The 23,741-nt window shown below is 40.0% G+C and overlaps 2 protein-coding genes and 1 long non-coding RNA gene across 9 annotated transcripts in view; 1 reads left to right on the top strand and 2 right to left on the bottom strand.

The window, feature by feature from the left end:
• Window positions 1-1,317: 1,317 nt before the first annotated feature.
• On the bottom strand, window positions 1,318-6,102 carry cdv3 (carnitine deficiency-associated gene expressed in ventricle 3). The gene is made up of 5 exons (XM_061921689.1): window positions 5,663-6,102; window positions 5,064-5,140; window positions 4,844-4,977; window positions 2,619-2,781; window positions 1,318-2,539 (listed from the first exon to the last, which is right to left on the bottom strand). Exons 1-5 carry the CDS (start codon window positions 5,843-5,845, stop codon window positions 2,410-2,412), a joined length of 687 nt encoding a protein of 228 aa, XP_061777673.1. The 5' UTR covers window positions 5,846-6,102; the 3' UTR covers window positions 1,318-2,409.
• Window positions 6,103-8,329: 2,227 nt separating this feature from the next.
• LOC133569397 (uncharacterized) lies at window positions 8,330-13,479 on the bottom strand. Of its 2 annotated transcripts, none has more exons than XR_009809804.1 (3): window positions 13,192-13,479; window positions 9,636-9,865; window positions 8,330-9,566 (listed from the first exon to the last, which is right to left on the bottom strand). It is a non-coding gene; the product is annotated as an uncharacterized LOC133569397 (long non-coding RNA). The 2 variants fall into 2 exon arrangements; XR_009809805.1 differs by having other exon boundaries at window positions 8,331-9,566; window positions 9,636-9,830.
• The window catches only part of LOC133569396 (dnaJ homolog subfamily C member 13-like), a 34,124-nt gene continuing 23,668 nt past the window's right edge, over window positions 13,286-23,741 (top strand). For 5 of the 6 annotated variants that reach the window (XM_061921687.1, XM_061921686.1, XM_061921685.1 and 2 more), the window contains exons 1-4: window positions 13,286-13,452; window positions 16,103-16,183; window positions 22,581-22,656; window positions 22,747-22,896. In XM_061921687.1, the coding sequence (XP_061777671.1) occupies window positions 16,116-16,183; window positions 22,581-22,656; window positions 22,747-22,896 (294 nt within the window). In that variant the 5' untranslated portion in view covers window positions 13,286-13,452; window positions 16,103-16,115. Of the gene's footprint in view, window positions 13,453-14,289; window positions 14,450-16,102; window positions 16,184-22,580; window positions 22,657-22,746; window positions 22,897-23,741 lie in introns of all 6 variants that reach the window. The other variant, XM_061921684.1, reaches the window with a different exon arrangement.

The following is a 23,741-nucleotide window of genomic DNA, read 5'->3' as shown; positions in this document are numbered from 1 at the left end:
GTCTTCTTCTCTGGGCTTAATTTTAGTAGTAGGCTACTACCTTCAACTTGAAACACTGTTACCTTGCTGCACGGAGCGGTACAACACAGTCTTATTTTGTGTTCTTGTTGCATTTTGAAACCAGTTTAAGTTTACGTTGTCGCCCCCTTGTGGCGAAGACTGAACCAGCACATTGCAGACGACTATCCATCCATTTTCCCACCGCTTATTCCCTTTTGGGGTCGCGGGGGGTGCTGGCGCCTATCTCAGCTACAATCGGGTGGAAGGCGGGGTACACCCTGCACAAGTCGCCACCTCATCACAGGGCCAACACAGATAGACAGACAACATTCACACTCACATTCACACACTAGGGCCAAATTTAGTGTTGCCAATCAACCTATCCCCAGGTGCATGTCTTTGGAAGAGGGAGGAAGCCGGAGTACCCGGAGGGAACCCACGCATTGCAGACGACTACTTGGTTTTATTTACATAGGGAACAGAACAACTCAGACTTATTTTGGCTTAGATTATAACATTTTGAAAGACGTTGTCGTCACCCTGCGGCGAAGACTGAAACAACACCTACAGTGTTTTTGCTTTATCGGAATCTACTGGCAAAGAACAAAACAACCCATCAACAATTTTGGATTGAAGTATCAAACACAGTAGCAATCTTTCATTAAACTTTTACCACTTTAGATCGGGCTGCGGGCCCCATCCGGACCACCACAGCTTTTATTTTGTCCCGCCGAACATCACTCGTAGGCTTCAGAAAATCATTCAATATATAGGGTTGTAGTACTCCCGCCACCCCGCAGGGCGCAATAGCAAATTCTTTGTCAGGTGTCACAAAGAAGCAGCATTGGGGTGAGTAGAAGAAGACGACACTATCGACACTGATACAAATCTAAATTGTGAAAATCGGACTTTTAACAACGACTGGACAACAAAATATGCATTTAATATTTATTGATGGCTGGGTTGTTTTGTTTGTCTGATTAACTTGATCAGAACTCATTTAAGAGGCGTAGCGCTGAATTGGACCAGTAGATGATAACGCTCCACAATAGGTGTGTGTGTGCAATGCTTCTTGTGGATGTTTAATTTCTTTATGCGCGACCCCGATAGGGATACGCGGTAGGAAATGGATGGATGGAAATATCTGCAGTACTAGTGTTAGTGCATTCACACAATAACCTATTTTAGGTAAAATACAACGCAACAGCCAGTTATAATTTTCATGAGATTGTCTCCGAGATAATGATCAGTTTGCATACTACAATTATGAGTTATCGCCACCTACTGGGGGTTGGAAGAACAACATGACAGACCATATCTTGCGTAAGCACTTTTAATTTGCTGTCATGACACAAACATCTACTTCCACCACACATGTTCCAGCAGTTCCAGTACTTTGTATGGAATTGAGACAACACATCTCATGCACAATAATTCTTCACATCGCTAAATCAATTGGAAAAAGTGTTCTTAATTCACTGCCACGCTTTATTAAAAGTAGAAACTTGTGGGTTTGGATCTTCCTGGAACAGTTACCATTTAACATAAAATGTTCTGGTTTGCTTTAAATGCTATGAGGATTATAAGTTTTAAAAGAGCCAAATCTGCTAATAAATGAAGGGCATCAGAATCAAACCATGGATATGCAAAACCAGTTCACAGCTGAAATCGTTAAGCACAACATTCCTTTTTTCCCCTCACAGAGTAAGATCCAGTAGCGCTTTCAGCAGACACAAGCATATTTTTCTTCCGATTACCAAGCCGTTTGTATCCATAAGGCCACTTTATTAAAGGAATTCTATGTGCGGCAATGTTTTGATTATGGAATAAACTCTTAAAAGTTTGTGACTTAAACTTCCTGACAGCTGGTATACTTGAAAAACAAAACAAAAAGCAGACTTCATGTGATCTCCACCAGGTCCAGGTAGTGTCCCTTCCTCTTAAAGGCCCAAACGCTCCAAGAATCAATGCGTGTGTGTGTGCGCGCGCGCGCGCGAGAGATGGTGCTGCAGAAAACTAGATTCCTTTTTTCACACAAGTTTGTAAAATCATCTCGATTGAGGTGATGTTGGGCCTTCACAAAGCAGGTTGAAGTCCATAGAAGATCTGCAACACGCAGGCACTGCTTTGTACGTGATCCACAAAGTACTCATCACCACTTCTTGTTGTTGCCGCCGCCACAGCATACTATGGAGTCCATTAGTCACGCCTTCATATGCAGACACCTTCTCTTTTGCCAGCCAAGGGTATGTTCAGTCATGTGAGTGTATACGTGTGTGGGTATGTGTGTGCGTATGTATGTATGTATGTATGTATCTATGTGTGGGTGTGTTGGCAGCGACTGCAGTTCACACAGCTGGAGTTCAGCTGCCTCCTTCCAGCGGTCCAAAATGGCGGCGTGGTGGTGCTCTATTTGTCACCCAGCACGGCGTACTGGTTGTCCAGCTGAAGCTGCTGCTGCACGGGAGTGCCGCCGTTGTCGTCACGTCCACGGGTCCTGTGCTTTACTACCTCAAACGTCTTCTCCATCTCTCGGTCCCTGGAGGGTGCATCCGTGGAAAAGAAGACTTCAGGACAACGCCGCTTCTATGCAGACGGTAGGAAGAGTCAGGACTTACTTGCGAGTCTCCACGTGCTTGCCGGTGGCCATCAGGGAAGGGAACTGAGCATCATTGAAAATCTCAGGGGGTCCCTGGTTCTGGCCACGTTTTGAAGAGGTGAGTCGAGCTCCTGGAGGTCGGTAAACGCCCGCAGGTTTAGACTCTGCCACCTCTACTTCCTCTGTGAGGTGGAGAAACAGGAACACTTCATTCAGCAGGTGAATTAGGTCACATCTGCTAGCACAGCATCATTTGTTGTGGAAAGTGATTTATGTTCTATTCAGATTACAGCTACAGAAACCTTCTTACCAAGTTAACTTCCTCTTGAAAGTCCAGTTTGATCGTCTTCTAGATGCTCGATTTGAGCCGATCCGAAGACCTAACTAAACTATCTGTCCGTGTTTTAGCCTTTTTGACATGGAACAGCTTACAAATTAGATTTGTTCGTTTGTGGGATCCCCTTAAGCTGTTCTCTTGCTAGCATACAACACTTTTGCCAAAGTCGTCTAAGGACACAGATTGTCCTACAAAAATCCATTGTTCATTGTACTGTATATGCCAAAGTAAACAGGCTATACACACGAAGTCACCTTCATGTTGGTTGCAGAAGAAGAGAGAGATGGCATACCAAAGATGCACATCAAGGTTTTCTACACCAGCCTGACACCTCGTTTGTGTTGCATTCAGCTTTTCTCAGGTGGACAATGTTTATTAATACATACTTTTTAAGTTGTGCACATTTGTTGTGTACATACAATAAACTAGTAACAGACTTAAAACTAAAATGTCCCTCAAATTGTTTTGCCAGTAAACAAGTTTGTCAGTACTATTGTGAGACCAAATTAAGCACCAATGTACTTAGATATATACACTAATGCTAGTACTAATTTAAAAAACAGATTTTTTTTACCATTGAATTTGGAATCTTAATTTTCTTCAATAAGTTAACCATAAAAATGACTTTCAATCTTTGTTAGCAAAAGTCACAGTTCAATGAATATTGAATGAACATGGCTAGGGTGGTTTGCTTTGTTGCCATCAATTTCCAACAAATTTGGCATACTTGCTTATTTATCAATGTTGATAGGCTCATCTTGCTCACTCGTTTAAAGCAGACATATTCCTACACGGCGATCATCATCTTTTTTTACTCCCAATTTGTGTTACTTTGGACTAGCCAGTCGCAACAAGCCAGGCTGTGTCCATGCATCGTGTAGTAAGCTAGCAGTCCCCGCTTTTGCCAAAAGAAAATATTGTGGATGACTGGTAAGAGGTTTCACAGTGCTCATGTTTTTTTGGTGCTGAGAGAGAAGCACAGAGTGAACCCTCTTTTATGGTTTGAAAACAAGAGACGAAGAAAAACAAACAAGGACATCCTTGGGACGCTTGGAGAGCGACTTTACTGCGTCATTTCATATTTTAATGCAGCGGGGACACGTACCTTGCAACATCCCTGCTTCCTAGTCATGGGCACTGTTCACATTTGAACAGATACGGTACCTGGGAATCAATACCAGTACATGTGTATATTAATGAAGGTAATTGATAAAACTATTTTGTATTTTGATATCACATTTAAAAATTAGCCGCTAACAATAACTGTGCTGTTTTGTTATATAATTTTTGTTGACTCATTTGCAATGGTGTTGGCTTTCTAACTAAGAAGCAGTTTTTTCCATGAAGCTGAATGTGTTATGTTGCGCCCTACATAGTGTTTATACTGTAAGTATCGCGTCTATTACACACCAGTTGTTTGATTGTAACATTCATCTTAGTTGTAATATTCATGACCAAACAAATTTAGAGATGGTGAAATCGCCATGTAAAATTGCCAATAGTAGCCTGTCCATGGCAGATCCAATGTCCACCCTGAGATCGGTAAATCGTTAGTTCAATCCCCGATTGAGTCATACCAAAGACTATAAAAATGGGACCCATCCCCTCCTCAGCATTAAGGGTTGGATTTGGGGATTAAATTGTAGATCATCTCCTGATCAGAAGATGATTGAGGGAACCCCTCATGAAACAGTTCTGTAGAGATGAAGTAGTCTTGTGATTTTTCCCACACCTACATATTGCGCTCTACCACGGTATCGAGCACTATTCTCTGGATAATCCAATCAAGATATATATATATATATATATATATATATATATATAAACGGGTTGTTATACGTCAAGATTTTTATTGTAAAAGTGAAGCCCAAAATACCCCAAACTTTAAGGTGGTACGAGTTACTGACCAACAGGTGGCGCAGGGGCAGGAGCGGCCCCAGGCTTGTTCCACGGTCCAGACATTTTTTCACCGCCGCCGCTGATGACCTCTCCATCCTCATCAAGCTCCTCCTCCTCGTAATCCTCTTCTTCCTTCTCGTCGCTACAAGCCCACATGGACACCCAAGGAACCCCCGCCCCCCCATCATGCATCAGCTATGAAAGATTACGTTCTACTATGTCCCTCACCTGATTTGCAAGGCCTGCAGCCGCAGTCCGCTGTAATCCACTTCCTTTTGCTCGAACACTTTCCACTCCTCATCCTCCTGAGCACAAGGCAGCACACGTCACTCATGCAGCAACAGCACAGTCACGAACAATGGCGTGCATGGGCCTGATTAGGACGTGACGAACTAGTTTGAATGGACTCTTTTTAGTTTAGGAGGAAGCGAACATGTGTTCGATCACGTCACGTGAGCCGCAAGGAGCATATGTTCCATCCATCCCTTTACTACCGCTTATTCCCTTTGGGGTCGCTGGCGCCTATCTCAGCTGCAATCGGGCGGATATGTTACCATGAATTGACGAAGGTGGACCCCGACTTCAACAAGTTGAAAAACTTACACGGGTGTTATCACTTAGTGCTTAATTGTACGGAATATGTACTGTACTGTAATACAAATTTCAATTAATTCAATCAATCAATATTAACATGTTAGCTAGCCTTTTCGTCCAAATACTCTACTTGACTCGTGTACTTTATTCAATGTCATTTGAAGTTGTGGAAATATTTAGTCGGCGAATGTAGACGAGAGTCGCTGTTAGACGAAGGATTAAAAATGCGTCACCTTTTCGTTATTTGTGTCTTGGTTGTCGCTTGTGGAGGACTTTTCTGACTCTTTTTTCATCTTTTTCATCACCCCCGTCGATTGCGCGGCGGCTTCCTTGCCCTTTCCTTTCTCTTTCTTCTTCTTTTTGTCCCGCTTGGCAAAGAAGTCGTCCAGGCTTTTCTCACTTGACACATCCGCCATTTTCAAAGAGCGAAGCTAACGTAGCTACCACGCAGGAGCGAATGACAAACGGCCAAAAGTGGGTCCCGGTGGAAGATAGGCGGCCGCAAAAGGGCTAGAAGACACGCAATAAGATGTAATTTGTCTAGTTTGGGCTCCGTTTAGGGTTGGTAAAAACGTCCGGCTGAGTTTGGTGTCTAAACCGCCAACTACCTTGTCTACCATGCCATGCACTCTCGGCTACTTGACAAATCAGCACCGTCACCCGGAACAGGCGACCTCGAACCGGAAGTACTAACTATATTACGTCAAGAACGCTGACGCTATGTTTTTTTTTCTTTTTTTTTTTTCCCCATTTAACCCTTGTGCAGTTTTTGGGTCTGTGGGACCCGTTTTAATTTTTTATTAAAAGAAAAATGATACAATTAATTAATTTTTCAAACTGAATTGATTTACCATGAATTGATTAACCTGGACCCCGACTTAAAGGCCTACTGAAACCCACTACTACCGACCACGCAGTCTGATAGTTTATATATCAATGATGAAATATTAACATTGCAACACCTGCCAATACGGCTTTTTTAGTTTACTAAATTGCAATTTTAAGTTTCCTGCGAAGTGTCGTGTTGAAAATGTCGCGGTATGGTGACGTGTGCGTTTGACGTCACCGGTTGTAGCTGACATTATTTTCCAGCCCGATCCAAGCTATAAGTAGTCAGCTTTAATCGCATAATTACACAGTATTCCGGACATCTGTGTTGCTGAATCTTTTGCATTTGTTCAATTAATAATGGAGAAGTCAAAGTTGAAAGATGGAGATGGGAAGCTTTTAGCCTTTAGCCACAAAAACACAGCCGGTGTTTCCTTGTTTAAATTCCCAAATACTAAGCTTTACTATGGATCAGAGCGGTCAAGCAAACATGGATCCCGACTACATGAATTGTCCACCGGCAGTTTTTGGTGAGAAAATTGTGGTAATAAATCTCATCTTACCGGAGACATCAGCGGAGCTTGCGCCGTCCATGCAGCTGCCATGACTTCCCTCAGAGACTCTGGCGTCAACACACCCGTGGCCACACCCCTCCGACTTCAGGTACTATTTAATCTCACTAAAACACTAGCAACACAATAGCTAGCGGGGTGTATAATATAGTCAGGAAGGGTCACGGATGCAAAGGATTCTAGGTATTTGGTTATGAATCTGTAATTTCTTTATCATTTCCACCAAAGCTATTGTTTTTCTACACTTTAATCATTGCTATTTTATTAAATAGTTATTTATTTGCATACGTTCAAGAAAAAAACTAATAATCTCATCTTGAAAATAAAGGTATTAAATAATACTTTGGCAATCATTTTGATTCCTTATAAATACTGCATTTCAATATATATTTTTAAACACAACATTTATTTCATATGTTGGACAACACGTGAAACTTTATATTAGCTTATAGCAGTGGACCAGACTGGTGACATCACGGCACGATAACTTAAAAATAAAGACAAATTCAAATTGTTTTCTTAGATTAAATATAGAACAAATACATTCTGAAAATGTACAAATCATATATATATATATTTTTTTATACACATACATGTTGCGGTTAATGGTCTCAGTATCAGTCAACACATTGGTGTTCATTTTCAATCTATCAAGATAAAAATATTAACAAAATCAAATTACAGGATGTTATTTATGTAGTTTGGTCATTTTCCTCGACTGGTGCACTAAAATCATGTGGTTTATTTTGCACATATGTAGCAACGTCTACAAAAGATACAAATAATTGCTATTGTGACATCGAGTGGACAAATTTACAACAACAGTTTCTTTAATTCAAAACTTCCAGATCATTTTTTATACTTAGCAAACTCATTCCGCAGGCCGGATAAAACCTGTCCTGATCCGGCCCACGGGCTGTCAGTTGACACCCCTGGCTTTATCTAACAACACACTTGTTTACAATACGAGTTACTAGAAAATGTTACATATACAGTTGAAACAAAACAAATTAATATTGTCCAAAGGTTAATTCAACAATTACATTTAAAAGGTGAAACTAATACACAGTATGACATAGGCTCATAGTGTGACATGCAACACATATTTCAAGCCTTCTTTGATATTTAAGAGCACTATCATTATGAAAACCTTGCATTAAAAATCTCAGCAAATTTGGGCATTTTACAAACCGTAAGCAATGATTATCAAAATGTTAACAAATAAATATTTCACTTTGCATGTGCAGTGATGAGTTTATGTCACATATTAGTTTTATATTTAAAGTTCAATTGCTGACATGAATGATTTTTTAGATGATTAGATAGTACTTTATTTATTCCGTCAGGAGAGTTCCTTCAGGAAAATTAAAATTTTCAGCACAATCCCATTCAAGTTTAGACAAACATTACAGGGAGACAGAACAGGATCGCTGACGGGGGGAGGGGGGGGGGGGGGTAAAAAAATAGAAGATTAAAATAATTTAATAATATTTTTTGTACGATTTTAAAAATGTTTTAGTTTCACCTGTATGTTAACATCAATTTACATATTTGTATTTCAATGTTATAATATACTGCAATGAGGTGGCGACCTGTCCAGGGTGCACCACGCCTTCCGCCCGAATGCAGCTGAGATAGGCTCCAGCAGCCACCCCCATGACCCGAAAAGGACAAGTGGTAAAAAATGGATGGATGGATGTTATAATATATACAATACGTGATATTGTTATATTCATCCATAAATCTATATTTTTTAAAGTTAATTCATTTCAGAGGTTTGATCAAGTGCAGCACGGTTGAAGATGTGCCTCACAATACGAAGGTCCTGAGTAGTCCTGAGTTCAATCCCAGGCTCAGGATCTTGTGGAGTTTGCATGTTCTCCCCGTGACTCCGTGGGTTCCCTCCGGTTTCCTCCCACCTCCAAAAACATGCACTTGGGCAAAGGTTGATTGGCAACACTAAATTGGCCCTAGTGTGTGAATGTGAGTGTGAATGTTGTCTGTCTATCTGTATTGGCCCTGCGATGAGGTGGCGACTTGTCCAATGCAGCTGAGATAGGCTCCAGCGACCCCGAAAGGGACAAGCAGTAGAAAATGGATGGATGGATGGAGCTTTGATGAAAAAACAGAAAGTCTTTAATTGAATACCTTTGCTACATACAGAAAAAAATATTAAAAGAATGTATTTTCTCTGCGATGAGGTGGCGACTTGTCCAGGGTACACCCCGCCTTCCGCCCGATTGTAGCTGAGATAGGCGCCAGCGCCCCCCGTGACCCTGTAAGGGACAAGCGGTAGGAAATGGATCGATGGATGTATTTTCTGATTTATTGATGGTTTTGATGACTATCGCTTAAAGCTAAACTGCGGCGACAAATGGCCCTCGGCCTCAGTTTGGACATCACTGTTGTTATGTCTGGAAAGACGATACATGGGCTTTAGGAGTCAAACGTCAAAGGTTAAAATGTAAAATTCATGAAGTGGAAAACTTGGTCTTTTTATTTTAGATAAATCTAAAGATTAAACATTACATACCAGCATTGCGTCAATGTATGCTGTGCCATTAAAAGCTCCCAAAAATGTAACATAAAAAGAGAGTTTGTCCAATTAAACATACAATAAGCCAATGTTTCCATAAACCCATTGTCATGCAAGCAAATATATGAATGACATTCATTAACATCCTACCTGAGGCTTGCGGACACAGGTTCTTTGTCACTCCTATGATAGTAGTGTGATCTTAGGACAAGAAGGAAGCTTCTAAAACTTTAATTGAATTAGCCTAACGGGCAGCGCATGGTTGCTCACCAAATCAGATGCTTAATAACGTGACCACTCTGTGCCGATGGAGTTGAGTGTGCAACATCAGTCCAGCACAGAGGCCAAGATGTTTCCCCTTTACCTCCAATCAAGGTTAGTCATCTCATCTTTAGGTGTAGAGAACCAATGTGTTGAATGGCTTTGTCATCATGCTGCACCTCAACCTCCTCTTTGCAGGCAGGGCTGGTATTGGATTGATGAATTATAGTTAACACACTCTTGTCATGTAATGAGAGAACAAAGTACAATGCAAAAATTCAGTGTTCAAAAACAAGAAAAAAAATACAAAATTAGGGGTATTTTATTTGAACGAAGCAAAATTATCTGCCAATGGAACAAAGAAAACTCGGCTTGTCAAGACTTTCCAAAACAAGTAAAATTAGCTAACCTCAATGAACCCAAAATACCTTAAAATAAGTATATTCTCACTAATAACAAGTGCACTTTTCTTGGTAGAAAACAATGAGACCTTTTTGCTCAATTTGTTGAAAACTATTTTTAAATTAAGTAAATGCTAATGCCATTATCTTGACATAATGATATGCGCTTGGCATCATGATTTTTTATTTCATGCTTTAAGCAAGAAATTATTACTTTAAAAAAGTAGTTATATACTTTTGAGTGTTGATGACACAGCTTTGCATCAGTTGATATTCTATTTTCAAGCATGTTTTACTCAATATAAGTCATAAAATCTCAGCTACAAGCTGTAATATCTTACTAAGATCATTTGGGAACAAAACCCTTAAAAAAAGTAAAACACTCTAAAATAAAATCTACTTAGGGAGAAGAATTATCTTCTCAGACAGAAAATAAGCAAATATCACCCTTATTTGAGATATTTTATCTTATTTAGATTTCAGTTTTTACCAGATTCCCATATTATGGCTGTACAAAGCAACATGATATGGTATTTGTTCTCACTGATATATATTCAAGGCTTTTTGTTGGACTTACTCCCTGACTTTTTCCAGCTTGTGTGAACGTCTGTGTTCCTGTTTTAATCTTTGATGCTTTAGAACAGTGGTTCTCAAATGGGGGATACGCGTACCCCTGGGGGTACTTGAAGGTATGCCAATGGGTACGTGAGATTTTTTTTAAATATTCTAAAAATAGCAACAATTCAAAAATCCTTTATAAATATATTTATTGAATAATACCAATATGAATGTAAGTTCATAAACTGTGAAAAGAAATGCAACAATGTAAAAATTCAGTGTTGACGGCTAGATTTTTTGTGGACATGTTCCATAAATATTGATGTTAAAGATTTCTTTTTTTGTGAAGAAATGTTTAGAATTAAGTTCATGAATCCAGATGGATCTCTATTACAATCCCCAAAGAGGGCACTTTAAGTTGATGATTACTTCTATGTGTAGAAATCTTTATTTATAATTGAATCACTTGTCTATTTTTCAACAAGTTTTTAGTTATTTTTATATCTTTTTTTCCAAATAGTTCAAGAAAGACCACTACAGAAGAGCAATATTTTGCACTGTTATACTATTTAATAAATCAGAAACTGATGACATAGTGCTGTATTTTACTTCTTTATCTCTTTTTTTCAACCAAAAATGTTTTGCTCTGATTAGGGGGTACTTGAATTACAAAAATGTTCACAGGGGGTGCATCAGTGGTTCTCAACCTTTTTTCAGTGATGTACCCCCTGTGAACATTTTTTTAATTCAAGTACCATCTAATCAGAGCAAAGCATTTTTGGTTGAAAAAAAGGGATAAAGAAGTAAAATACAGTACTATGTCATCAGTTTCTGATTCATTAAATTGTATAACAGTGCAAAATATTGCTAATTTGTAGTCTTTCAAGTTAAGTTAAAGTTAAAGTACCAATGATTGTCACACACACAAGGTGTGGTGAAATTTGTCCTCTGCATTTGAACCCACCCCCTTGATCAGGTGTGGTGAAATTTGTCCTCTGCTTGATCACCCCATGGGAAGTGAGGGGAGCGGTGGGCAGCAGCAGTGCCGCACCCGGGAATCCTTTATGGTGATTTAACCCCCAATTCCAACCCTTAATGCTGAGTATCAAGCAGGGAGGCAATGGGTCCCATTTTTTTATAGTCTTTGGTATGACTCGGCCGGGGTTTGAACCCACAACCTACTGATCTCAGGGTGTACACTTTAACCACTAGGCCCCTGAATAGGTTAAAACACTTGTTGGAAAAATAAACAAGTGATTCAATTATAAATAAAGATTTCTACACGTATAAGTAATCATCAACTTAAAGTCCCCTCTTTGTGGATTGTAATAGAGTTCCATCTGGATTCATGAACTTAACTCTAAACATTTCTTCACAAAAAAAGAAATATTTAACATCAATATTTATGGAACATGTCCACAAAAAATCTAGCTGTCAACACTGAATATTGAACTTATATTCATATTTTGTTGAAGTATTCAATAAATATATTTATAAAGGATTTTTAAATTGTTGCTATTTTTGGAATATTTTTTAAAAATCTCACCCACCCCTTGGCATATCTTCAAGTACCCGTACCCCCCATTTGAGAACCACTGGGGTACATCACTGAAAAAAGGTTGAGAACCACTGCTTTGGAATGACGTCATTTTTATTGCATGTCGCCAGAGGGCACACTAATCCTTCATGAGTTTAAGGTGTTGTTTTCCTGCCTTTGTCATCTAAAACAGTGGTCCCCAACCTTTTTCTAGCTGCGGACCGGTCAACGCTTGATAATTTGTCCCGCGGCCCGCGGGACAAATGAAAAAGGGAGGTTTTTGTCATGAAAAGGGTAGTTTTTTTGTGTTGGGCCATTAATTGTAAGTGTATCTTGTGTTTTTTATGTTGTTTTAATAAAAAAAAAAAAATTATTCCTTCCATCCATTTTCTACCGCTTATTCCCTTTTGGGGTCGCGGGGGGCGCTGGCGCCTATCTCAGCTACAATCAGGCGCAAGGCGGGGTACACCCTGGACAAGTCGCCACCTCATCGCAGGGCCAACACAGATAGACAGACAACATTCACACTCACATTCACACACTAGGGCCAATCTAGTGTTGCCAATCAACTTATCCCTCAGTGCATGTCTTTGGAAGTGGGAGGAAGCCGGAGTACCCGGAGGGAACCCACGCATTCACGGGGAGAACATGCAAACTCCACACAGAAAGATCCCGAGCCTGGGATTGAACCCAAGACTGCAGGACCTTCGTATTGTGAGGCAGACGCACTAACCCCTCTTCCACCGTGAAGCCAAATATTATTATTATGATTATTATTTATTTATTTATTTTTATTAAAAAAAATAAAATAAATAATAAAAAAATCTTCTGCGGCCCTGTACCAATCGAGCCGCGCGGCCCGGTGGTTGGGGACCACTGATCTAAAACATCGAAAATTGTCAATGAAATGAATGACTCAATAGAGAGTAAATATGTTCTGAGTGTGTTCTGAGAATGGAAGTAACTGAAAAAGGGTAGATTAGACTTCGTTAAACGTAACCTGTTCTGTGATCGGTTTTGACTGTATATGACAATTCAAAAAGAGACCCGAAACGCACTTGGCGCTTACCTGGGACCGGTTATCGCTACCCCCCGAGTTCTGACAGTCCAATCAGCTGACCGCCGCATGACAGGGCAGACGTCGCGCATGCGCAGAGGCCCACTTATGCTATTTGGAATATGGCAGCGTCCTGAGCGCAGTAGTGGGGGGGATACGGCGTAACTCTGCACCTTCGGCTCTGGAGCGGGCACGCCAAGCAACGTCAGGGCACCGAGGAGGGCGGGGGGCCGAGGGACAGCTGTAATTTATACCCGCTCGTGATTTCTGCAGGTAACCGGTGTTTTTGCCTTTAAAAAAGCCATCTTGTCGCATGTTTGCCTGATTGAAGACTGCTGCTAATGCGGCTAGCTAGCTGCTATGCAGAACCACATTGATGCGCTGCGTTAGCCGCTAATCTTCTGGCTAGCACAACACGCTAGCTCCAGCTCCTGTCTTCGTCGTATTATATTAAATAATAACCATCCATTCAAGTTGTCTTGTTTCAATAAAACTGCAGTGATGGCGATGTGGAGCATTTGATTGTCATGAGCCTGGTAATCAACCGTACAGGCCCCTTGTAGTGCAGGAGTCTTGTTAAAAGTGCTGATAAGCCAGGTAACGCTTGTCATACATTGTTTTTATTCAACGCATTTCCACTCCGACAAACTGCGTGGCCCTTTCTCCAGAGACCTTTGTTAAATTGACTAATGTTTCATACAGTACCAGAGTGCGTAATAGTTTCCCATGAACTCTTATTTCCATTAAATATTTTAGTTTTTTTGTTGAATGTAGGCAATCAAATACCTTCCTCTTCATGTCACATGACAGATGGAACCTTGCACCCTGCCTTATGTTTAATGCTATTTCCACGGGCGAACCATTCATTGACTGTAATGGACAACATATACACAATGGACCAACATTTTTTGCACAATCAGCCTTTTCATATAAAGCCATAAAGGAATGGAACAACCTCACAACAAACTTGAACATTTTAACAGATTACTCTACATTTACAATTGAAGTTAAAAAGTGGCTTTGGAGCAATCAAAGCTGCACTCACGGTCACTGAGGTAGGCACTGTGTTTGACAGATCAAATTAATGTGTATTATATTTATCCATGGCAGCATCCATCCATCCATCCATTTCCTACCGCTTATTCCCTTTCGGGGTCACGGGGGGCGCTGGCGCCTATCTCAGCTACAATCGGGCGGAAGGCGGGGTACACCCTGGACAAGTCGCCATCTCATCGCAGTCCATGGCAGCATTTTTGTTGTAAATTGTGAGGTGTGTGTGTTAAAATCATGGTTGTTTTTCTTGTTTTACAAATGACAGATGTGAACAAGAGCATGTATTGTCTTTGTGTGATGATGTAAATGAGATGTGGTTGTATTGTATATTAAGTATGTGTCCATGAAAGGGCATTTTATGACTTTTTAAAAATTTAATTATGTGATATGGTATGATTTTATTGCATGATTTTTGTATCCCTTTAATTTAGGTAGCCAGGGACTGCAGATGGAAATTAGCTATTTTGGTTTCCCGAGAGGTCCTCTCCAAGGTTTCTCATAGTCATCATTGTCACCGACGTCCCACTGGGTGTGTGTTTTCCTTGCCCTTATGTAGGCTCTACTGAGGATGTCGTTGTGGTTTGTGTTGTGGTTTGTGCAGCCCTTTGAGACATTAGTGATTTAGGGCTATATAAATAATCATTGATTGATATTTAGCTATAATCTGGTACAGAACATATCTGTCTTTGAACTTAAAGTTTCTGTGCATTGTCCCTGTTAATAAAGACTAAATTAAACATTTGGATTTGAAATGGAATGTTCACATTGTAGTGTTTGTGTTAGTACCGTGTTATGAAACATGAAGGAGAATATTTACATGACTTCAACAATTAATAAACTAACTTGGGGAAGTTGCTCGTCCTATCAGAATTGTTGAATCATTTTTAAATATTGTGTACTTTTTGTCTTAGCATTGCTTCTTCTTCTAATCCCTGTCAAGGATAGTCTATTACTATCTCGTTATTGATCTGCATTCAGACAGGAAGCGCATGGAAGGGTTTGTCACATGACTCAATCCTGGAATCTGCCAGGGCCTCTTTCTTTTACACATCAGAATAGAACAGTGCCAATGTTTAAAATAATGTATTTTGTCCTGCATTGCATCACTTCCTTGCATTGGATTGAAAGTCCCATCTGTGATTGTTAAAGAAAATGGCAGACTGGGCTCTAAGGCTCTTTGCACATGTATTGTGTTGCAACCTTAATCATTTTCTTAAACTGGTGCTTATGTACTACACATTGAATGTGTGTTTTTAGGCATTCTATGATTTGGGCTTTTTTTCAGATTGCAGAGGAAAGAAATCCAGAGTCAGAGTTTTTCCAGAGTACTGACACAAACCGTTACCTCCCACTCTCACTCCTATCCCAGTGCAGTCGTCTAGCAGTCAGGAAAGAAATGCAGTTATAACCCCCTTACAGCGCCTTTACAGTCCTTTAATGATTTTTTTCATGACATCATTATCAGCTCATTCTTTTGTTTTTTCCAGTCCGTAGCACCTCAAAATGTGGCTTTAAACTGCACCACAAATGTCACCTTTGCAGATGCCATATACGAGTAAGAGATTAACCCTGACTGTGAACATCCATTCTGATTGTCACGATTGATTTAGAACCATGTCTGTAAACAAACTACTTCTATGATCAGACAAGAGAATAATGTTGGATATTAGTTCTGTTGGCTAAGGGGAGTCTTTGCCATTGTGCTGTAGTATGTTGAACGACTCTGCGAAGTGTGTGCGCCGGCGGGCTGCCAGCCGTGTAACCATTGCGGAAGACTTTAGACTTTCCTTCTCGGCTCAGTTAATGTTATAAAACAAAAAATGGAATATTTCTTGCCTAATTTCAATTTTCCAACTTCTGTGCTGCTCAGGTCTTGTGAAAAGATGAACATCCTGAAAGACAATCAAGACCTGGCCTGCTTCTACACCACCAAGCACTCTTGGAGGGGAAAGTAAGACTGACTGCTTTTTTTCGCCTTACCATATGGATTTCAGGGTTTGTGAGGCTCTGTCTCTGCTGTCTCATCTTTTGTGTCGGGTAACAACAGCGACTTGTCTCTGTAATCACGCTTCAGAAAAAACTGACTCAGTCCCTCCATTATATGGACTTCCTTTTTGTGGAAGTGCTCTGTTATAAAAGGAACCTCATAGAACATTCACATACTTCTTTATTATTGCTTTACACGGTTGTTATTTACCTTCACCATGAAGTTTTGTATGAATCTGCGTGTGTTTTTCTGAGAGGTAGTTTGTCTCCAATCTGTTTGTGGTGATGGTTTGCAAGTTGTTGGATGGCTTTTTTTAACCTTTTTAACCTCAGGACCAAACTTTTCCACTTCAGTAGGGTCTGGGGTCCACTCAAATATTAACACTAAATTAGTAATCTTACTCTTGATTTTAATCATATTTATTAGTTATATATTCCCTACATATAGTTTACAACTGTGTCAAATGATATGTAACCATGTGTTAATCCCAAAGATTAATATAATGGGTTAGGTCAGGCTGATTGCAAAAAAAAAAAATACTAATCAAATATACTGCAAAAGAAGGAACTCCTAAATACTGATAAAAACAAAATGTACATAAATTATGTAGTCCATCATTCCATCCATTTTCTACCGCTTGTCCCTTTTGGGGTCGCGGGGGGTGCTAGAGCCTATCTCAGCTGCATTGTGTTAAAATAAATACATTCTAATAAAATGTATAATAAATAATAATGTTTTTTAATAAACGGTCAATAAAATGTTAAAGTTCAAATGAAAATAAAGCTACGCTACTTTAGTCATAATTTTTTACAGCTTAAGAAATTTCTCAAGACTTAGCTTCAGACTTCTTCTGTTTGTTTGATATTGTCATTACTGCCACTGGTGGTGTGAACGTGTATTACAACTGAGAACCACACCATACGGACATAAACTGAGAAACAAAGATTTTTGGTTGGCCCCTTAAAGGGTGCTTACAACCCAACAATGGTTATGAAACACTGATATACAACACAAGGGAGTGTGGTATGTACATTAAAATAATCATGGAACCTCTTGAAAAATATCTTTGTGTTGTCATTAATATTAGATTTCCAGATTTTTCCGTTATTTTATGCCTTTTTGCTCTATCGGTCCATTTTTACTGTTTGTGCACCAAGCCCATAAAAAAACAACACCCGCTTTGGTCACCACTAAAGTTTCCTATATATTCTCTACTTGTGGCGGTCGGCTTCCATCTCCCATAATCGTGTTCCACAAAACATCGACTATATATTTGTTTTAAATTTAATTAATATTTTTGTTTTAAAAATAAAAGTTTGAGCAAGAGGCTTCCGTAATCAGTCAGCACGCACACACAGTGGCGTGTGTGCTGTAGGACACTCATTGAGTAGTACAAAGATAGCGGCCTGTATTTGTTACTACAATGTGGTGAATGTATGCCTGTAAGTAGAAATACACATACTATTCAATGTCAATTTTTTTCCGTTCGATAAACGTTGGTTGTACAAGTTTGCGCTGCGAGTTTTCTTTAGCCTGCATTAGGTTAGCAGCATTATATAATTGTTTTACTTTTTTTCAGATTATAACAAACGGTATTGACTCCTACATGTATGTGTACTTTATATGTAGAGTATATTAATGTTCTGTCCTTTCTGTACTTAGTTTTACAGTAACTGCATTGTGGAGACTATCAATATTTATCCATCCATCCATCCATTTCCTACCGCTTATTCCCTTTTGGGTCACGGGGGGCACTGGTGCCTATCTCAGCTACAATCGGGCGGAAGGCGGGGTAGACCCTGGACAAGTCGCCACCTCATTGCATGGCCAACACAGATAGACAGACAACATTCACACTCACATTCACACTATCAATGTTTATCAAATTATTATTTTTATCTCTAATGTAAAAGACTGTTTATGTTTTTGGCAATTACATTCCAATATTCATGGAGGGCAGACTAATATGTTAATAAACCAGGTGTACAAAGTGCAGCCTGTGCTACACTATACAATAGTAATAGAAGTAGCAGCAACAATTGAAAAATAGAGAAAAAAAGCTATAATATAAAATATATATATGTTAATACTAATGACTAATAACAATGATCAAAAAAAAAATTTAGTTTAACATTACTTTAGCCTTTTTAAAGAAAATAAATGGATCATCTGTGATTATGCAAATTATATGATGTCATATTGACACAGCCCTGGCCACGTCCCCATCACACCGGGCCACGCCCCCACTATCACTGATATTTTTGCAATCCGTGGGAAACACTGTACTGGTTTGCATATTTCAAGTGTTACCATCCGTCAAGAGTCCAGGCTCTGTTTTCTTAGCACTATCACTAGTCATGACTCTTGCCAGTTTAAGCTAGGTTGCATATTTGTATAATAGGTCTCCAAACTTCGATAACTCCAAAATTTGTCTTTCACAGCGGTAGCAATGCACACTTCCCAGGCTTGTGAAGGTGCCCGATATGTCTGAATCTTTTCTCCAATGACAAATACTCCGCTTTTTGTTTCCGCTTATACAGTATTTTATTACAGAGTAAATGCATAACGCAAGAAACACTTGCTGTTTTTAACTTTTAACGAGTGTTTAATTGTTCACTACAATATTACCCTTTTAATAACTAAAGGGGTCGAGGACTATAGTGACACAATTGCTAAATTGGTTCAACTAATCCATTCTGCTACATCATCTTATTCTCTGGCAGACTAGGTGCACATGACCTGTGTGCAGAAGTGGAGTTAAGATGCGAATTGCCACCTAACAATAGCGTCAAATCTATTTGTTGGCCACCACATACAAATGAAAGTATAGAAAAGACTGCTACAGTTACAGTATATCATACAGTTCAGTTGCTCTTTTTTTGCTTTAATATGACATGTGACACAGTGAAGCATTATGGCGACCATCGCCTTTTAGAGAACGGATGAGGTCTTGCTCGGACTGAGAGGCGGTGAGATCATATTACCAGTACTTGCTCTCTAAATGCCTTTGTCCCATTACAGTTGTAACATAAGCAAGGCAGCATAGCATTTAGCTGTCGTTAGACTCTCATTCATCCTGTGGTGGGTGATGTTCGCCATATCAGGGCTGCTGTGCGCATGCCAGACAGGTGACGGATTAAGTATTGTCTTTGTTTTTCAATAGTTACTGAATGTCTAGGCTTTGACCATAATAGAGAATGAATGGCTGGGCCATGTTGCGCTGTATTTAACTTTTGGTTTTGCTTCACCTTGTTTAAAACTCAATGAAGGAGCAGAAGTATTTTTTCTGCACAGGAAGTTGCCCAATTTGTTGTATTATGAAACATCAGAAGTGGAAGGGAAAGTTTTAACCAAATCGACCCTCACACAACGCTCTTGTCTTACAACAGGATACCTCGGCCCTGTGAGGCCCTTTATTAGCTGTAGGCTGGGGAAGCATTTAATGCATCTTTATGTGGACATTTATTTAGCTTCTGGGCAGTTGGCATTGTACATTATCCGCATAGAATAAATGGGTGCACCAGATTTAGGTTATTATCATTTTTGGTCTTTAACATTTTCCAGGCAAGGGACCCCTACCTAAACTGATCCAGAGAAAGACAGGGACACCCAACTAAAATCGTGATCGTGTTTTGAATTAAACTGGTCCTAAAGATACATTTTTAGTCCGTAATAATGTACTAAAATATTCAAATAATACAGTATAAAGCCGCTAATTCCTGGCTGGCAACTGGCATCTTAATCATTAGCTGGCAACTGTCGCACTGATTGCTAGATAATAACTAACATGCTAATTGCTACCTGGCAACTAGCGCACTAATCACGAGTTGCCAAGCGCTGCGCGAACTGCTAGCTGAGGACTGACATCCTAATTGTTTGTTGCAATTAGAGCACTAATCTTAAATGCTAAAGTACAAACCTCGTTTCCATATGAGTTGGGAAATTGTGTTAGATGTAAATATAAACGGAATACAATGATTTGCAAATCCTTTTCAACCCATATTCAATTGAATGCCCTACAAAGACAAGATATTTGATGTTCAAACTCATAAACAACATTTTTTTTTTGCAAATAATAAGTAACTTAGAATTTCATGGCTGCAACACGTGCCAAAGTAATTGGGAAATGGCACGTTCGCCACTGTATTACATCCCCTTTTCTTTTGACAACACTCAATAAATGTTTGGGAACAGAGTAAACTAATTGTTGAATCTTTGAAAGTGGAATTCTTTCCCATTCTTGTTTTATGTAGAGCTTCGGTCGTCAACAGCCCGGGGTCTCCGCTGTCGTATTTTACGCTTCATAATGCGCCACACATTTTCAATGGGAGACAGGTCTGGACTGCAGGCGGGCCAGGAAAGTACCTGTTCTCTTTTTTTACGAAACCACGCTGTTGTAACATGTGCTGAATGTGGCTTGGTATTGTCTTGCTGAAATAAGCAGGGGTGTCCATGAAAAGGACAGAGCTTAGATGGCAGCATATGTTGTTGCAAAACCTGTATGTACCTTTCAGCATTAATGGTGCCTTCACAGATGTGTAAGTTACCCATGCCTTGGGCACTAATGCACCCCCATACCATCACATATGCTGGCTTTTGAACTTTGCGTCGATAACAGTCTGGATGGTTCGCTTCCCCTTTGGTCCGGATGACACGACGTCGAATATTTCCAAAAACAATTTGAAATGTGGACTTGTCATACCACAGAACACTTTTCCACTTTGCATCAGTCCATCTCAGATGATCTCTGGCCCAGAGAAGCCGGCGGCGTTTCTGAATGTTGTTGATAAAGGGCTTTGCAGAGTAGAGCTTTAACTTGCACTTACCGATGTAGCGACCAACTGTATTTAGTGACAGTGGTTTTCTGAAGTGTTCCTGAGCCCATGTGGTGATATCCTTTAGAGATTGATGTTGGTTTTTGATACAGTGCCGTCTGAGGGATCGAAGGTCACGGTCATTCATTGTTGGTTTCCGGCCATGCCGCTTACGTGGAGTGATTTCTCCAGATTCTCTGAAACTTTTGATGATATTATGGACCGTAGATGTTGAAATCCCGAAATTTCTTGCAATTGCACTTTGAGAAACGATGTTCTTAAACTGTTTGACTATTTGCTCACGCTGTTGTGGACAAAGGGGTGTACCTCGCCCCATCCTTTCTTGTGAAAGACTGAGCATTTTTTGGGAAGCTGTTTTTATACCCAATCATGACACCCACCTTTTCCCAATTAGCCTGCACACCTGTGGGATGTTCCAAATAAGTGTTTGATGAGCATTCCTCAACTTTATCAGTATTTATTGCCAATTTTCCCAACTTCTTTGTTACGTGTTCCTGGCATCAAATTCTAAAGTTATTGATTATTTGGGGAAAAAAACGTTTATCAGTGTGAACATCAAATATGTTGTCTTTGTAACATACTCAACTGAATATGGGTTGAAAATTATTTGCAAATCATTGTATTCCGTTTATATTTACATCTAACACAACTCATATGGAAACAGGGTTTGTAAATACTATTCCAATAATATAAATGTTCATGTTTTTACAGTGAGTTAGGCAGCCATGCCACTGTCAGTTCTAAACTAAACTACAATGTAATGGATCATTGTTAACGTATATATAAAGACAAATCTGTTGAAATATAGCAGGGGTAATATTAAAAAAAAAGTAAAATCAAATAAAAATTTAACGACCCCGCTGCAGAACCTCTGTGGACCCACTTGGAGGTTTGTTAAAGACCTCTACTGTAGTCCATTTCACCTGGTTAGCTTAAGTTTCTAAACACGCTGTCATCTGCACCTTAACCCCTCTTTACTTTTCAATATCCATTTAGTTAAAAAAAATGACCTCACCCATATTATTATTTTTGTTTGGTCCAAGCAGATAGGATTGTTTTAGCAAGGGAGAGGGTCAAAAAGGAGAGACTCTAAAGAGGCATTCAAATGGAGCGACATTAATTGGTGGGTAGGGGAGTTGGACATGACTCTGGATTGCTTTTTGTCTCCATGCTCCACTCGGGGCCGCTGCGTGTCCTGTCTGTTGGCGTTAAGTCGAGAGCTTGCTTGAATGGATGCTTTACCAGACCTCTTCAAAGTTGTGCAGGCCTGATGAGGATGTGCATGAGAGACACAGAAGGAGAAGCCCAGTCAGCATTTTGAGCTTGCAGGCTGCTTGCGAAAGAGCAAGCTGTGCACACTTCAAACATGCCTGTAACCATGTTGATGCCACATACACAAACGCCACATTGGCACTTCATCTTTTTTTAAAGGTCTTCACCGACTGCAAACTGATTGACATTTTTTCCCTATTGCACGTTTCCAACTGCGGTACATAAAAGACAGCACATCTTTTTGTGTGTTCCAGGTACAAGCGTGTCTTCTCTGTGGGAACCCACGGCATCACGACATACAACCCTACCACGCTAGAAGTAACAAATCAGGTAAGCGACGATTATTTAGTTAACGTGGAGCGTGCTTTGCTTTTGGCTAATGAATTTTATTTTGTTTTGTGTCACGTGCCGCATCGCTAGTGGCCTTATGGAGACATCTGTGGAATTGGCCCGGTTGGAAAAGGCCAGGGAACAGAGTTTAATCTCACATTCCGAAAAGGTACCGGCAAGAAGTCGGAGACGCTCAAGTTCTCCACGGAGCATCGGACAGAGCTGCTCACAGAAGCGCTGGTGAGTACATGAATGCCTTTCAAATGAAACGCTAAAGGAAATACTATTGAAGTAAAATTATTTGCAAATGTGTGTTTGTAACCCAATTTATGTGTCTGTGTACTATACTAATGTGTGTGTGTGGCATGCACGCATGCATGCGTGCATAATCAGAGCCACATTTCTTAAGTTGTCTATCCATATTCTGGTTTATCTGTGGGTAAAAATTAAATATGTCTGTCCATATTTCCAGGATTTAATGTTACTTTTTGCTACGTTTCTGCCGTGAAAAGATTGGTGTGCGCAATCATATTTCTGTGTGCGTATTCAGATGTGTGTATTTGTAAATCAAACTGTGTCTCAGAGATGTATGTGCATAAAGAGATGTGTGCGTCTGAAATCAGATTTGTGTGAAGCAGGAACTCTGATTGGCTGTCTTTTTACATGTGACTTTTGCGACACTTCTGTCACGTAAGAGTTGTCGGTCCGTGCAGCGATTCGAACTTGTAAAAATAATTGTCTGTCTGTAACTTCACCTCACCTTTCCCTATACTCACCACTAGTCAGCGCCTTGCACCCACTTACACTCGCTTTGGTGTTGAAGCCAAAAACAGTGGGCTTTCCATCACTTTATTTAATAGAAGTTCATGTTTAAACAGTTGTCAAAAGTAGTTATCAGTAATGTCATGACATATAGCAGCCAAAATGATCACATTTCCTCCGTTAGGCGCGGGGCTCCCTTAGAGAGTGACTATGTGTGAGATGCGCAGGCATTCGGGTGGTTTGAAAGCTGCTACGTCTCCGCATTGAGAGAAGCCACTGGTTTTGGGCATCTGGACCCCTGGCCCCACCCCCATGGGGAGGTG

This window comes from Nerophis ophidion, linkage group LG15, assembly GCF_033978795.1.
Source record: "Nerophis ophidion isolate RoL-2023_Sa linkage group LG15, RoL_Noph_v1.0, whole genome shotgun sequence".
Classification (NCBI taxonomy): domain Eukaryota; kingdom Metazoa; phylum Chordata; class Actinopteri; order Syngnathiformes; family Syngnathidae; genus Nerophis; species Nerophis ophidion.
Note: the sequence above shows the minus strand (reverse complement) of the source record. Positions and strands in the feature narration are given on the sequence as shown.

Bases quoted from the DNA above. Each gene is read 5' to 3' on its own strand.
- cdv3 (XM_061921689.1), bottom strand. From the start codon at position 5,845: ATGGCGGATGTGTCAAGTGAGAAAAGCCTGGACGACTTCTTTGCCAAG. The intron at 2,782-4,843 runs GTCAGTAACTCG...TCCACCTCACAG, and splicing joins TGCCCCTGCGCCACCTGTTG to AGGAAGTAGAGGTGGCAGAG. The intron at 2,540-2,618 runs GTAAGTCCTGAC...TGCACCCTCCAG, and splicing joins AAGCACGTGGAGACTCGCAA to GGACCGAGAGATGGAGAAGA.